We start from the raw sequence: 16,919 nt of genomic DNA, 5'->3' as shown, positions 1-16,919 counted from the left end.
TCAAAGGAAATGCAAACAATGAGTGCCATTCTTTCCTATGTCTCTGCAGAAAAGCAGTTTAAACTTTTCCTGCTCTAGTGAGGTAGACTCAATCAGAGGAAGCAGAAAGAGAACATGGGTAAGCAGGCCCACACCCAGCCTCACTAACAGTTACCAAGGAACAGTTGTGCTGCTCTGTGAGCACGCCAGCTGCGAATAGCACTTGCCAAGGCTTTCCTGACTCCATCCCTGGAGCTTGCCCCGAAGCCTGCCTGATCACATCATCAGGGAGCACTGCTCTCCAGGAACGTTCCCTTGCACTGGTGTGCATGAGCTGTTACTTCTCACTCACAGTGCTACCCTAATTCTTGCTCTTATTAATGCTGACATACTTCTTAGTCATTTCCCCCCTCCCAGTTTGACCATGTTTAGTCCTTTTTAACCTTTCTGTGTAGATCAATCCTTCCCAGTGCTATGAATAAATAAAAGCCTTCTGTTCTCATCAACAAAATGGTCTTTTAACAGTTGCAAGAACAACATAGCAATCACTTGGAAAAAACCCAAAACAAAGCCAGCTAATATTTGATGCATTTAAAAATCTCCACTGCAGTTATCTTCTACTTTTTAGAAATAAGTCCCTCGTTAACTAGAGAAAACAGCGATAAAATTAATGGGGAGCACAAGCAGCAGTAGGTGTCTGAGAGAGACCTGCTAACCCATCAGAAATGCTCACCACACACAAAGTAGCAGTGGGGATGAAAAAGAGAGCTGAACTTCAGGTAGAAACATGTAAGGAATATGAATAAGGTGTTAGAGCTGCAACCTTTGCCTTTGCTTTGATCTGGTGTTACACATAACTCGAGAATAGGAAATTCAACAGCTTCAAAAAGGATCAAAGAGTTGGAGATCTCCATGTACCAGGACAGGTAGAGGTTTTATTCTGTCTGGAGAGAGAAGGAGGTTGGAGGGGCTGTCCTCAAGCAAATTAAGGGCTAGGAACTGCTGCCAGGTTAGGGCTAAGTTTTTCACCTTCCTCATCTTCAAGTAGAACAGCCACAGTAACCACAAGAAGCACCAGCAAGTCCAAGAGAAAAAAAGGGCCAGTGCCACTACTGTTAAAAAGTCTGAGAGAGACGTAAATACATTTTTGTGGCCCTTGCATCTTGGAAATGCTTTTGTAACTGCTATTAGTTGACATGTACTTTTGAAGGTGAAATTGTGGTTGTTCTGGGCTCTGGCCATGTGATGCAACCATAGAGAATAAGATCTCAGCAAATGAGATGTTATAGGAAGAGAGATGAGGATAGCGGGAACATCATGTGCTTTACGAACTGAAAATGCTTGGTATGCGAAAACAAAGCCACATTCTCTATCCTTTATTCTCGTTTTCCTTAGCTCTCAGCTTTACAGATCCCTAAAAATACTGCATTATAACTAAAGGAGCTGCAATCTGCCTGCAACTGACTGAAGAATTACAGTATCGCTCCAGTTTGATGAATCTCCCACGGGTATTCCTTCTAAGAGGGCTTTCCTCAATTGATTGCAAATAACCTAATATGTCTGTCTGTGTCTTTTTTTCTGTCATCAGAATGTTGCCATAATAAAATAATAGTAATATAGAAAGGAAATTGAAAAAGTGAGATGTCATTTCAAAATACCTAAGGCTTGCAGAAATGTATAGCAAGGTCTTCCCAGCAGCCTTAACTCTGCCTTCATGAAGCTGTATGCCAGGTAAACCCAGAAATCATGGGAAACGGTTACCTGCCTATTAAAAACACCATATAAGAGATCACAGAAAAAAATGCTGTATTACCAAGAAACACAATTTTCCTTTTTCATGCAATTGATACAAAACAAAGCAATTTAACAATACTAGATGTAAGGTAGGGTTAAGAGGTCTTCCGGAATTAAATTTTCACCACTGCTGTGGAAAATTTCTAATACATATCTACGAGGTCCAGCGGTCTTGGGATTACTATGAGATACCCGAAAGAGTAAATGCACGAATCCTGACATGCTGAGAACTGAGCCAGTGATACCTTATATGGGGCAATACTAAGACATAAATTTGGGTTAATATTGTTACTCCGTGAAGTGCCAACCTTTTTGTTGAAGCCTTGCATAACAGGAAACAGTGGTGCAGAGCAGCCTTTGGCAAGATTTAGAGCCAGTGCATAAGCTCCTACCGACTCAGCAATATAAATGGAAATTATTTTTCCTTCTTTTGACTGAAGGATAGACACAATATAAATCAGTCAAGTCATGCATACTACAGCCCTAGTAACTTCCTAACTCATTTGGGAAATCATGCTAGCCACGCTGTGGAACTGCATTAATAATCTCATGGATAATGTGTCTATATTGCGAATTTTATCCATGAGAATACCAGAACCAGAATAAATGTCCAGGTCAGGAAATCTACGCCAAGCTCATAAGACTAAGAGCCACTGTTAGAGATGGGGAACAGAAAACAATTATTTTGCTAACACAGTTGAATAATTAATATTACCCAAAGATGGGACGCAAAGGGGGAACACACTGGTGAAGTGATTTGGAATAGATAAAATGGTGGAGGAAAGCTATAAACTTCCCAGTCTGATCTGAGCAAATTTGGCAATGGAGGTGTTTATGTCCTTCAGCTCTCACTGGCATCCAGCTCAGGCTGTAACCTATATTCCATCAAGCAAAGTTTATCCTCAACACTTACCTCTTTAGGTGCAAAAATTATTTTACAGAGCCTAAAATATGTTAATTGTCTTTCTAACTTACAGTGAATCTAGGCTCAGTTAAATTAGTTCTTTGTCTAACACAACTGTGTTTCCATTGTTCTGCTTTCAGATTCCTCTTTACCCTCTCCCCATTATGATGAAGAAAAAACAAACTGAATTTGCAAAGAAAACTGTAGGTTTGACAAGGAGAATGAAGTTGTTAACTGGCCTGGGCAGCCAGGTTTGTATTAATTGAACTAATTAATCCAGCAACATCAGTCTATAGAAAAAAAACCCATGAAATATTTATGCTTCTCTAGTCAAAAAGATATTCAAGGAAAAGGAGAGCAGATAACTGTCTCTTTACACAGCACAAAAAATGCCTGACAGGAACCTTCACCCCAAAGGCCCTTCTCCATCAACAGAAGAAGCATTCTCCATATCAAATCCATGCAGTAAATACAATGTTTTATTGTTTCTTCCAGGTTTGTTGCTTCAAATATTGTTATTTTAACTCTACTTCTTAAAACCTTTATAAAATTTTAAGGGAATGAGGAACTAAGGCGTGACGTTAAGCATGCACAGTGAGCAGCCGCAGCCTCTTGTAGGCCCACAGTGGCTCTGAACAAATTGCTTGTGTGTCCCGGAGTTCAGTAACTTTTTGTATATATTGTCTGTGGTCTACTCTCAGCAGCTGCAGAGTGGATGGCACGTGGCCTGTTCCATCGCCTTTCTCATGAACTTTATGCCATACAGATAAACAGAGAGAAATGGAGACATATTCTACTGGCATTACTGCAGACTCCTGCTAGCCTACACCCAACTCAGAAGGAAGTATATCAAAACAAATGAATCAACACTTAGAAATATTGTGCCTATATAGGGAGAAAGAGACTCATGTGGTCAGCAACCATACTTCCGCGTGGGTCAGCTGTCTTTGTAAAGCCAGCCCTGAATATGGCATGTGATTGATTGTCCAGAAAAATCACATGGTTTTTATTTATTTTCCTTGCTAGCTGTCCCGAGGACTAGGAATTCTCTTTTTCAGGGACAATATAAGGTTAATTTTTGCACATAAGTGCAGTGCTGTTATTGAAAGGGAGTCATGAGAGCAAGTGCAAGGGGAAGCCTTGGTCACCTGGATTCAGTAAGGTTTTACCTTTACTCGCGGACTAAATGGTGCAATGTCTCACATGCTCTAACTTCTACCACATTCAGGATCTTAAACTCAAATTAAGCAGCCCTGTCTTTTGAGGAGATCTAGGGGCAGGTTTGAATCTCAGCTTCAGCCAAGTAACTTGCAGTATACTTTCCAAAGCATTGCAGTATACTTTCCAATGTCAGGGATCTGCCAGAAAGAGATCAAATTTACACTGAGATTCATCCCATTTCAACCTGTCAGCTCGGAATTTGGCCTTGTCTTTTGCCCACTGCCATCATTAACCCCATTGACTAATTTTGCTGATATCTAGAGTGACTCTTGCAGGGAGGCAGCGATCTGCAATGACAAAAACAAAGCAAAGACTTCCAAGCACAAGGAAGTCATGAAGTTGCAAGAGTCAGGTGTGACAGGAAGCTACCAAAGAACCAGGGTAGATGGTCCAAATATGTTCTCGGGATGTCCCAGTTCATGTGCTACAAGAGATCTGGTGATACCCAGCATATCTACATTACAGAATGGAGCACAGAGCGGAGATCTTCAAGCCAGAGGAGGCTGGGGCAGTAAGTCTACATGGCACAGCATTGCCCAGACCTACTGGCTGAGGGCTGAAGTGGTGTTGCTGTGTTATCACAGTCTTGCACACACTCAAGCTGCTTTCTCATCAGAGCTGAGGTGTGTACAGCCAGCTCCGGTGTCTCTGCTGGACTGTGGAGATGTGTCCAAAGAAAGGTCTGTGATGTCTCCATGCCTGTCCATGTCCCAAGGGTGCAGCTGTCTAGTTGTACTGGTGTATGAAAGCTATGCTGTCATTTCAGCCTCCACTCGGATCATTCAGGACAATGAGCATGGATCCAACAGAAGTGGCTCCTAGTCCTACTTCCACAGTGGATAATAACTCCTCACCCCCCAAGAGACAGGTGAAAGAGAAATAATCCCTTAGACAGCAGTTAAAATAGCACCAGCAGTAATATCAATGACAAGGCTGAGGAAAACTCAAGGAACAGGGACAGCTTTTTTACAGATTCAATATGCAGATCTTTAACAAAGCAACAGATGATCCCTTTCTGATTTATGCTGAGGTGTAAATATTTTATTAACTCTTCTCCCACTGCTGAGTAGCTTTAATGGCATTTGCTTCAGTAAAGTCCTGAGCTGCTGTAAATCAAGTACTGTTTTAGGCTACTCACCATGGTCATGGGCAAAAACAAACAAGTTAAGTCCCGTCAGCCTCTGGGCCAAGTCATCATAGCGGCCGCAGTGTTCCCCAGCGCCATGAGCAATAAACACGAGGGCCCTAAACAGAGAATTAAGGTATAAATCATTAACTTGGCAATCAACCCACAAAGGCTTCAGAGCTGCAAGTAAAAACAGCATATTCAATTTAGCAACAGCATTGCAGACATCAGCAAATACAAGACAAGTATATAATGGCTCAGGTGGGTCTTAACAGAGGAGAACCAATTGCCATCCTGACTTGCCATCAACCTGGTCTTCACCAGGTGTTAGCAGGACAGACCACGTGGATGTCAGCTGCTCATGGGACAGACAATGCTCTTTCCCATTTGTCTGCCACTATGGTCTGCTGCAGGTTCAAGATGTAGACAGGCATCAGCATCAATCCTTCAGCTGGATAACTATGTCTTTGGGCTTGAGGTGTCTACACTGCTCTCACAGCGGAAGTGTTGCCACTGATTTCTTTTGGGATTGGTATTTCTCCCTGGTTTCAAATACAAATATTGTTCTTAACTTTATACCTACCTTGCAACATTGTCTGATGCTACAGAGCACTCTTAAAGATGAAGTTTCAGCTAAAGAATAGCTCTCAAGCAGAGTCCAGAACTTTGGTTGGAGTTTCGAATTTTATCTTTTGACCCCAATTCTGGTAAATTTACCATTCCAGTTTCTGCCCCAAAACAGTTGCTTCACTTTGGTAATTAAAGTGACTCTTACATATCCACCATAAACCTACAGACAGGGATCATAAAAACTTGGTCTAATTGACATTTCTTTTTGAAAGACATGCAAATAGTTTTCGAAGATTCCAGGTTTACCAATGATGCTTTACTTTTACTGGAATGGCATCAAGTGAGAGTGACTGAAGTTGAATGAACCTTCCCAGTGTTTTTACTGGGAAAAGTTTGTTTAGAATTAGACTAGAACTATAGCAGAAGTAGCAAAGAAATTACAAATGTTTTGCTGAATTCGACAGGTGACTATTTAAAATCAAGCTTTAGCAACATAAACATAACTTGTTTGTTTAAAAGTACCATCTGTCATTGCAACATCAGCAACCACAAAACAGTCTGAAGGCTACAAGTTAGACATTTTCAGTATATTAACAGTGAAATATTAAATGAACTGATAACATGAAATAATGACAGCAATTTACAGCTAGTGAATCCCTCAACTTTATTTTGATTGAGGTTTTGAATACATTTTTAGACAGTGTATTCACTGCAATAAACTGCTTTGATCTTAATATATTTAAACTTAAAAAAGATGTTGGATTATGTAGAAACTCCTGCTCTAGCTCTTTGATTAGCACCTGCTTCAAAGTATTTGCTCATGCTAGACAACTTGAAAGAGCATCCATTGAAACCAGAAGGATTTTGCAGAGCACACAGCAAACACAAAAGCAGCAATACAAAGACACTCTGGTATCTGTCTAATACTAATTAGCAAGAGTAAGGTTAGGTCATGTAGCATATTTAAGTTGCTGTGCCTTACAAATGTTCTTTAGTATCACTGAAGGTTTCAAAATTAGTGGGAGCAATCATTTCTTCCTTTGTCATCTTCCCTGGTCAATAGATTTGTCACATTATCAATGCACTTGCCAGACAGTCTGATTTTCAGAGTGCAGGGTCTATTATTATACCTCCAAATACTGAAGAAGTGGAGAGACTGCTCATTCCACAGCGGAGAATATTAACTTTCTGCAGCAGAGGCATCATGGCTTTACATGTCCCACCTCCCCCAGACACAGGCAGCCCAGCAGAGACACTGTGGCCACTGCTGGAACAGCGAGTCATTATTCTATACATGCCCCTGCAAATTGGAGGCACCATCTAAATGTTTCTGCCTCCACCTATGTGTAATGGTCTGGTATCTCAGCCCTGGTCCTGGGTCACCTAAAGAGACCACACATCACAGTCCCCAAGTCTGGGGCTGGCAGATCTGCCAAACATTCAGAAATGCAGCATCGGGGCTGGGAGTGAAGCAAAACCAGGCTATTAACCTGCACACTCTGGACTCTGCGGTACGGCAAGCAGTGGCACCGCGTGCACAGGACTCTAAAGCAGAAACTAAGGAGATGTGAGAGAAAATTCCTGTGTACCCATCACCTTGATATCCAACAGACTCACCCAGGCTAAGTCTCCTTGCCATATACCTCCTATTACCTGGCTCTTGACAGCTTCCCTGCTCAGTGTCTTACTTCAGCCCTCGGTTACTCTTCAGAAGACCTACCTTTTTTTCTGCTGACTAGGCACAGAGATTAAGGTGCAACTTGGTTGACTGGATACAGCCCTTCATTTCTCAGAGAAATATTATTTGAATGTATGCACTGAAAAGCATCAAGTGAATGAAACCTAATGGGAAGCTGACAAAGAGATCTCTGCAAGGAAATTCTTGCTGTTATTTCATCTCCCTGACAGCAAAGCCCTAATTTTGCTTTCATTCACACTGATGCAGCACCACAGCTTTGCCTGACCACATCCTGCTAGATGCTCATCCCCCTCATCTTCTGTGAAACCAGTGAGAAAAGAAAAAAACATCAATGCTTCAGAGAGGCAAGGTGTTCCTGCAACCTCTCCTCTCGTCTAGCATAACAATTGCCAGGCGTTGAAGAACTGAGCTTTTGGACACCACAGGGAAGAGACCTGGGTTATTATTTGTCTGCAAAATACTGAATAAAATTCCTGAGACTGTTTGTGCCTTAAAAGCCCTAATGGCAGTAGTTGTCGAGAAGACTTAGGTACTTTTGAAAGTTTTGTCCTATCAATAGTCATAAACAAGGAGTAAAATTTCCAAAACTGTTATGTTGAAACAGAAGTATCTGGGTCCCTCCTGTGTTGCAGTTGCAGCTTGCTAAGTAAGTGATACACAGCAATGCCACATGTGCAGTTGGTACGCAGCACGTGCAAACATCCTTTCCTGAATCGAGGAGGTTGGGAGTCGTAGAGGCGAGGCTGCAACGCAAAGTCAACGTGCACAAACACATTGTCTTTCTGTCCTGCCTCTCAGAGAGGTCACCAGCTGATCTAAGCTGTTTGCAACCCTTCCATATTTCCCACCGTAACTTCACATCCTCTAATAGTTCACTTGTGTAGGAAGCAGCTTTGCAGGGCAGGAATTCAGCTTTAGGTGCAAGAGCAGAACCAGTTTTAGAGGTTCCCATCTTCTTCATTGCTGGGCACATGTTGCCACCTCTGCCCCCTCTGCCGTGCCAGTACAATTGTTTAGAGATGCTAGTCCACAATCAATTGCAGAAGAAGAACCGCAGGGAAAGTAAACTGCAGCAGTGGGCTTACACAAATCAGCAAGAACCCTCTTAAACCAGGGCTCTTGCTTTTCACTTGGTATTACGTATGTTGTTACCAGAACCACATCAACTCTAACAAGGAACATCTGACTTGAGCAGTTTTGAATACTTGACACTAAATTCTTAAAATGATTTTTAAAAACTGACAGGAAAGTTCTGAGTTAGCGAGGCTGCCAGAAAAAATGACTGGCTTACTGAAATTAAGTATTACATTTTGTTATAGAATCATAGAATAGAATTATAGAATCGTTTAGGTTGGAAAAAACCTTTAAGATAATCCAGTCCAACCATTAACCTAACATTACCAAGTCCACCACTAAACCAATTAAGGGTAGAGTAGCAATTTCGTGTTTCCTGGCTTGGTGGCTGGATTATTTTTAATGAAAGTAAAAACTAGGAATCATTACGATTGGAAAGGATCTCTAAGATCATCAACCCAACACCACCATGTCCACTAAACCATGTCCCAAAGTGCCACATCTACCCGTTTTTTGAACACCTCCAGGGATGGTGACTCCACCACCTCTCTGGGCAGCCTGTTCCAATGCTTGACCACCCTTTCTGTGAAGAAATTTTTCCTAATATCCAACCTAAACCTCCCCTGGCGCAGCTTGAGGCCATTTCCTCTCATCCTATTGCTAACTACTTGGCAGAACTTGTGTTGTTTGAGCTGATTTATCAGTTCCTTTGTTTGGCATCAGCCTGAGTCTTAGAACCACAGTGAACAATTAACCTTTATTTATCAAACCCATTTCACTGGTGGCATTTTTGGACAAGCAACTGGATAGTTGGTCACAAACCTTTTTAACTTGTTACAAATGTAATGTCGCATATGTATATTTTGCTTCCAAAGTATATTATAATGGCAAATAAATTAAAGGTATGCATTCTTCTGTTAGCTGGGTTAGTGGTCCTCACTGATTATGAAGATTAGTTACCTTTCACATAATAAGATTATGCATTAAGCAGCTTGTAACTTTGCTTGTAACTTTAACTGTCATTCCAATTTTCTACCTTTGATATTTGGTTAAAGATTACCCTCTTTCCAAAAAAAAAAATTTCCAGCTCATCATTTCCAAAAACACACGATGAAGAATGAATTGTTTTGTTCACTGTAACAGACGTTGGGGACTTTTTCTCCGGAGGCTCTTGAACCTCTTGTTTTGGGTGTAAGACCTGAAGTTTGGAAGAAGGATGTGTCCATATTTGCTTTTTGAGTCAGCTTTTGCACTTTTTTTTTTCCTCCTGAGGTGCTTCGTGTCCCAAAGCAACCCTAACAAAACTTAGGCCATGGGCAGGGATTACAAATAGCAATGGCAATTTCCCTCATGTTGTGAGTGCTCGTGACCTATGCAGTTAGCCAAGTGTTCAGCCTGGTGACTCCAGTTAGACAGGAAAATTTATGGTGGAGTCAGGTGTGTCCCTCCATTCTGTCCTTCTGTCTCTACGAAACATGCAGAGTTATGTCCCTCTGAAGGCACAAGAGGCTATAACTCTGCTCCCAATTCCATGCCATGTTTCAAGGAGCTTTGCTTGCTCTCTTGCTCAGTTTTTTTTGAGAAACGCATTCTTAGCCTCTGCTCTACTGGTCCATATATGCTCATCTTTGCTATGTTGGTCCATAATCTAAGTAGCCACCTCTTCTTTCAGCTATCATTGAAGTTGAACAATGTTACGTTAATCACAGAATCATAGAATCATAGAATCATTTAGGTTGGAAAAGACCGTTAAGATCATCCAGTCCAACCGTTAACCTAACATTACCAAGTCCACACTAAACCAATTAAGGGTAGACTAGACTAAACCATGTCCCAAAGTGCCACGTCTACCCATTTTTTGAACACTTCCAGGGATGGTGACTCCACCACCTCTCTGGGCAGCCTGTTCCAACGCTTGACTACCCTTTCCATGAAGAAATTTCTCTTAATATCCAATCTAAACCTCCCCTGGTGCAGCTTGAGCCCATTTCCTCTCATCCTATCGCTAACTACTTGAGAGAAGAGACCAACACCCACCTCACTACAACCTCCTTTCAGGTAGTTGTAGAGAGCGATAAGGTCTCCCCTCAGCCTCCTCTTACTCCAGGCTAAACAATCCCAGTTCCCTCAGCCGCTCCTCATAAGGCCTGTGCTCCAGACCCTTCACCAGCTTCGTTACCCTTCTCTGAACACGATCCAGCAACTCAATGTCCTTCTTGTACTGAGGGGCCCAAAACTGGACACAGTATTCCAGGTGCAGCCTCAACAGCGCCAAGTACAGGGGAACAATCACCTCCCTGCTCCTGCTGGCCACACTATTCCTGACACAAGCCAGGATGCTGTTGGCCTTCTTGGCCACCTGGGCACACTGCTGGCTCATGTTCAGCCGGCTGTCAACCAGCACACCCAGGTCCGTTTCTGACGGGCAGCTTTCCAGCCACTCTTCCCCAAGCCTGTAGCACTGCATGGGGTTGTTGTGACCCAAGTGCAGGACCCAGCACTTGGCCTTGTTAAACCTCATACAGTTCACCTCGGCCCATCGGTCCAGCCTGTCCAGGTCCCTCTGCAGGGCCATCCTGCCCTCCAGCAGATCGACACTCCCACCCGGTTTGGTGTCATCTGCACACTTACTGAGGGTGCACTCAATTCCCTCATCTAGATCACTGATAAAGATATTAAACAAGGCTGGCCCCAGTACTGAGCCCTGGGGAACACCGCTTGTGACCAGCTGCCAACAGGACTTAACTCCATTCACCACTACTCTCTGGGCTCGGCCACCCAACCAGTTTTTTACCCAGTGAAGACTACACCCATCCAAGCCATGAGCCGCCAGCTTCCTTAGGAGAATGCTATGGGAGACGGTGTCAAAGGCTTTGCTGAAGTCCAGGTAAATGACGTCCACACCCTTTCCCTCATCCACCAGGTGGGTCACCAGGTCATAGAAGGAGATCAGGTTGGTCAAGCAGGACCTGCCTTTCATGAACCCATGCTGGCTGGACCTGATCCCCTGGTTGACCTGCATAGGCCTGTTGAGCGTACTCAAGATGAACCGCTCCATAATCTTCCCCAGCACCGAGGTCAGGCTGACAGGCCTGTAGTTCCCTGGATCCTCTTTCTGGCCCTTCTTGTAGAAGGGCGTCACATTGGCAAGCCTCCAGTCATCAGGGACCTCCCCTGTTAACCAGGACTGCTGATAGATGATGGAAAGTGGCTTGGAAAAAACTAGCAGTTCTACGGGTACTTTTCCCAACTCAGGAGAAAAAGCAAGTGAGAGTAGCAATAGCCTGGAGTGAAGTATCTATGAACCTTCTCTCAATATCACAGACTGTGTTCCATCAGCACAGATATCTCACAGAGCTCCAAATCTGGAGGAATTCACCTCTTCCAGACAGACTGAGGTAAGTGGTAGTTCAAGACTGTAGTAGTTTAGCCTGTGAAAAACCTTTGAGCACCACAGAACATGCCAAAGGACTGTAAACTATGCTCACACTACATAATTTCTGCTTGATTTTATAGGGCTGGTGGGGATTTAGAATTCTGCACATTTGTGTTTGATGTGGTTTGGTCTAGTCTAGTAGAATCAGTAGCTTTATTCCTGTCCAGATCCGAAACTGGCAATTAAAATATAAACCCCTCCAGCAAACTCTGCTTCCTACTTTCTTCCCCCATTTACTCAGGCTTGGAAGTTCCTATTCAAGCCTGTCCAAAGGGGCTGCTTTTAGTTTGGGCAGCATCCTACTGCCTAACATGACAGAAACTTAGGACTCAGTCTTAAAATCTGCACTTGCTTCCATGAGCAACTCTCTTGCAATATGTCTGCAAGCCTGGTCTCATCATTTATCTCCAAATCACAACAATCCTCCATCAGCATAGAGTTAGGAGGACATCTGAGAACTGCCATGACCTTCAGGAGGAGTAAGATGGGTGGGTTATTCAACAACACCAGAAAGCGTAGACACCATAAATCAATGGGGCAGAGACAGAACTGGGTAGTACAGATATATTTCAAAACAAAAGGTTCAACAGGCTCTAGCTAGAGCCAGCACAAAACAATGTGGAGAAACAGCTTATGCTGATTTATTGTAGCTCTTCAAAAAGCAAGCCCTCACTGAGAATAACTCATGCGTGGTCTAATATAGGGAAAAGAGAGTAAGGAAACTTCAGGTGGGGGTGGAAGGAAAGAATTATTGGAACCTGGCAACTGCATAGCTCTAGACAAATCTCTGCAAAGTTAACATTTGAGACCAGCTGCATTTTGTTTCAAGGAAGCTTTGAAGTAGTATTTTAGGGGACACAAGGCTGAGATCAGAGGTGAAATGTGCGGTGCGTAGCTTAAAATTCATGGGCCAGATCTTCCCACCCCTTTCTTGGATAAAACTAAAGAGAAGGGATTCTAGGGTTACAGGGACTGCCTCGGGGAGAGAATCCTCCACTTTGATATTGGAGATGGGATTTTCCTCAGCAGAACTGACTGCCAGACCTGCTGCTCTGAATCTGCAAGGCAGACAAGCACTCTGGAGACACAGGCAGCTCAGGGTTTGGAGCTGCGCTTTCCTCTTGCTGCTGCCCTTCTACAGAGCACAGGAATCCTTGAAAGAAGAATTATGACTTCTATTTCCAAAGAGGCAAGGTGTAGGTGTGCTCACACACACAGGACTGAGGAAGGGATGACTTGGGGGGACCCCAGGCAGAACTGCCCCTGGACCTGGCTGGTAGTAAGGCTGGAATTGGACATGCCGGTTCCGTACTCTGCTCTGCTTCAGCCCTTCCTTGGTACAAGGGCTACAAGAGAGATAAAATGGAGGTCATACCTCCCAAGGGGAACTACAAGGATGAATGCACAGAACTGTCAGTGTCTTTCTAAGAAAGTCGCGCAAAGCATTATTTAAACAGAAGACATCAGCTGCAAAATTCAAGTTGATCTGAAATCACACCCCAAATTTTTAGATTAGCTTTAAGGTGTGGAGGAAGAATATTCAAAGAAGCAAAAGAGTTTCTGGCATAGATCCCCTTGGAAATCAGGAAAAATAAGATACTTCTTGTTAATTTTATTAAAAATTAATTTTCACTTGGAAGCAAAGCCACCACAGATGGAAGGTGGCTGCAGGACCACTACTCTCAATGGAGCACCAACAAACACGGAGTAAGAGCAAGAACAGTTTTCGCAGACCTCCCCCTCCTCTTTCACGGACTAGCACTGAACCTCTAATGATTTCCAAAGGGAGAAAAATTACTGTTTAGTCAGTCGTGTAGCAGTTTCTTCTTGAAATAAAAATGCAGGCACTGCTTGGTGAGCCAAAGCTCTTTGGAAAAAGAAAGGCTTGTGTAATTAGACGGACTGTTGTTTCAAAGCATGAGAAAGCTGCGATTAAAGGGCCAGAAGCTTTCTTCTGCACAGTCACTATTGCTTAAACTCAGCACTACTCACTAGTTCAGGACTAAAACTGTTCACTGAACAAAGAAGTTTTTTTTATATGAAAGTATGTCTCTGTTTCAAAGTAGCTGTGCAAAAACGGTTCCTTCTTACTGAGTTCACTTGCAGTCTCGGCATATTCAGAGCACCAGTACCTGTTCCAGTGACAAGTCACTACTTATTACTGCTGTAAGTTCATAGCTTGACCAACCCAACTCAACCCTAAAAGACCAAGCAGACTTCCTAGAAAGGAACAAGGTGTGCTTGATTAAGGGATCAGCTCAAGCCGTGCAAGAACGCTCCCTACATGGCATCCTAACCCCATTTTGACCATTTAATCTCACCTTTCTGCATAGCACAGAAGATGGAATTAGACAGCAGCATCCCTGTATCAAGGTGGGGAGTTCTAGTGGAGCCTCTGTAGGTTTCAAATGATGGAAATTACTTTACTTAGTAAAGCCATCCCTCTGGTTAGGTCCACACAAGTACTTGGTGACTTTTAAGTCCTTAGTAACATGTTTGCTTGCTCGGTTATTTTCAAATGTTTGCTAAGAAGCTCTTACAGTGTGAGACAAACCATAAAGTGGTGCAGAGGACACTACATCTAAATGTTAAGCAGTGTTTCCTAAAGTCCTCTAAGACAAGTCTGCAGGCTTTTTCCAACCTCATTTTTTTTCACTAGGTATTTTTCACACAGGAGCTGGACATCACTAGTGGTCTGAACCTAGATTCACTAGGGGTTCTTCATGGTCAGTCTTCCCACAAAATCAATGGTTCTTAAAAATGGGATTGTCCATGTTTTAGACTCTAGCCATGGCTCTAATCACCTCCAGTCTCGAGCTGTTATTTCAGGGAGTGGATGGTACAGACAACTCATGACAAGCAATATTGAAAAAGTTATTAAAGGAAGAATTCAGCTCATCACCCTAGCACCTGTGCAGGGAAGAAGCTGAAAAGTGCACACCTAGCACAATGAGGTCAGAGCATTTCCAAGCCATTCCTTGCAATAAAAACTGCACAACTGACGTACTTTAATTAGGCATTTTGGGCTTATGTGGGCAAATCTTCACTAGCTTGGAAGAGAACTGTGAATAAGTAAGGAGCAAGAAAAGGGATGACACTTTACCTGTTCTGTGAACTCGAGATAGTATGATATTATTACTTTTTAATAAAGCACTGACTGTGCAATTCCCAATTGTATGACAATGGTTTAAAGCAAAACATAAAACTTCAATTCCCTGAAATACTTAGACCTGATAGTATGGTTTGTAACCGGGCAATTCCACCAATAATGCAAAACTCTTGATTACTTCCTCCACTGAGTCAATTACCTATCCTCACTTTTACCTTTCGGATCCAATTTTGTCTGTGGTCCTCTGTGTTGGCAAAGATCTTAATTGGTTATCTTTAACAAACTGACGAACTCATAAAAAGTTCAGATGTCACAGATAACATGAAGCTCCAAATAGCCAATCTTTTACTGCGTGATTTTCCAAAAGGCAGGGTGGAATTATCCCATAAACTTAGAGACAGAAACTCAAGGATTGATTTCTTCATCATAAAGTACTTAGGTATATTTTAACATACTTTGAGATTAAGCACATTAATTTCCAATGAATAATCCTATCTCAGCACATCCCAGAGCTGTACTTCAGCCCTGCCCAGCTATGAGAGGAATCTTTGCAGCGAGAGGCTTTACAGGCTCTGTCAAAATCCTATCAGCAGCTATTCCTGTGGGAAATCAGTAATGACACAGGCAAAGCATTTACCAAGGCTTTGAGCATGTTCCAATGAATTTACTATTCCACATTTGCTGTAGACCTGAGGTAGGAAAGTTGAATGTAAGCAGTTAAATGTTAGACACAGGAATCCTGCTAAGACAGTGATCGCTGCAACATGCGCTTTAAAGGCTGAAATATTTATTCACGTTTTGAACCAAAGTAAATTTGAACCACAGCTGAGGTGCAATGACGTACCTACAGATGATTTAATAGTTAAAAAATGGACAGAGACTTCTGCCTGCAGTTGCCAAATCCAGGTCTGTGTTATTTCTCGGTCACACTGAGCTAATCTGGCTGCCCAAAGACTTTAGCTACGGCAGCCTTGCTTCCTAAAATGTTCTTTCATTTCTAGCACCCAGGCAGCTTCACCTATGGCAGAAGGGGGCTGCCATGCTAATGTAAATAAGGAACTACTTATTGTAGCCATGAGTTTTAAACAGTCTTGATTTGTTCTCAGAAAGGGCTAGATGTAAAAGTTTTAAACTCCAAAAGGTGAATGGGGACCTGACCAACTTGGAGTGCAACTACTAAAGTAAGGATGAGTGGTAACAATAAAATAAAAGAGTATTTAGCCAGATAAATCTTTGGCTGCAAGCACTTTAGATACAGGCAAAGCAAGCTAAAGGCATGTGGGATGCCTTTTCTGCAGAAAAGCTTAAAATAGAAAAGGAAATCAATACTCATTTACAGTATCTGGCAGTCACTGAACCAAAACATACATGTACACCTACAGCAGAGCAGAAATAACAACATTTATTTAAACCACAAGCTGTTATTCTGCTGCAGGAACGCTGTGTTTTATGTGGAGCACTTCTCCAGCAAGTGAGAAGTACCACATTTTTCTGACCATTTTTAAAAAGCCTCAGCCATATCAAGAGCAAATACTTCCAATACCACAATTATTAACCCCGCCACTGCCAGGCCGGCTCTGACTCCTTTGATTGCCAGCAAAGAAAGAGTCAGAGCTGATGTGTGAGCTAGCAGCACGGAAGATGCTTTGTCTTTCCTCCTGAGTTTCTTTTCTGCCAACTTACAAGACACCATTTGTTGGATCACATGTGAGGGGTGCATCTGTCACAGCCTGCAACAGGAACAGGAATGGGAAGAGCTTCATCAGCTATATCGCTGCAGCACAACACCAGGGCTGCTCACGGCATCAGAGACACAGAGGTCTCAGATGAGGGTTGAACCATTGCACATGCTGTGTGGGACATGGAGAGGAAGAGAGACCTCAGTTTTGTTGCTGTGAGATGGGGACAGGGCTCGGGAGCACTGGAGCACCCGTGCCCGTGCCTTGCGTGGTGCCCAAGAGCCGGTGTGGGCAGGAGAGAGGTTTGCTAACTGTCTGCAGAGCTACA

The 16,919-nt window shown here is 42.9% G+C and overlaps 1 protein-coding gene across 2 annotated transcripts in view; it reads right to left on the bottom strand.

Annotated features, from left to right (window-relative positions):
- MGLL (monoglyceride lipase) overlaps positions 1-16,919 on the bottom strand; it is a 65,216-nt gene that overhangs the window by 38,456 nt on the left and 9,841 nt on the right. For both annotated transcript variants that reach the window (XM_075714332.1, XM_075714333.1), the window contains one exon: positions 5,037-5,143. In XM_075714332.1, the coding sequence (XP_075570447.1) occupies positions 5,037-5,143 (107 nt within the window). The remainder of the gene's footprint in view (positions 1-5,036; positions 5,144-16,919) is intronic.

The sequence above is a fragment of the Pelecanus crispus genome, chromosome 7, assembly GCF_030463565.1.
Source record: "Pelecanus crispus isolate bPelCri1 chromosome 7, bPelCri1.pri, whole genome shotgun sequence".
Classification (NCBI taxonomy): domain Eukaryota; kingdom Metazoa; phylum Chordata; class Aves; order Pelecaniformes; family Pelecanidae; genus Pelecanus; species Pelecanus crispus.
The sequence above is the reverse complement of the archived record's forward strand: the minus strand, read 5'-3'. Positions and strand labels throughout refer to the sequence as shown.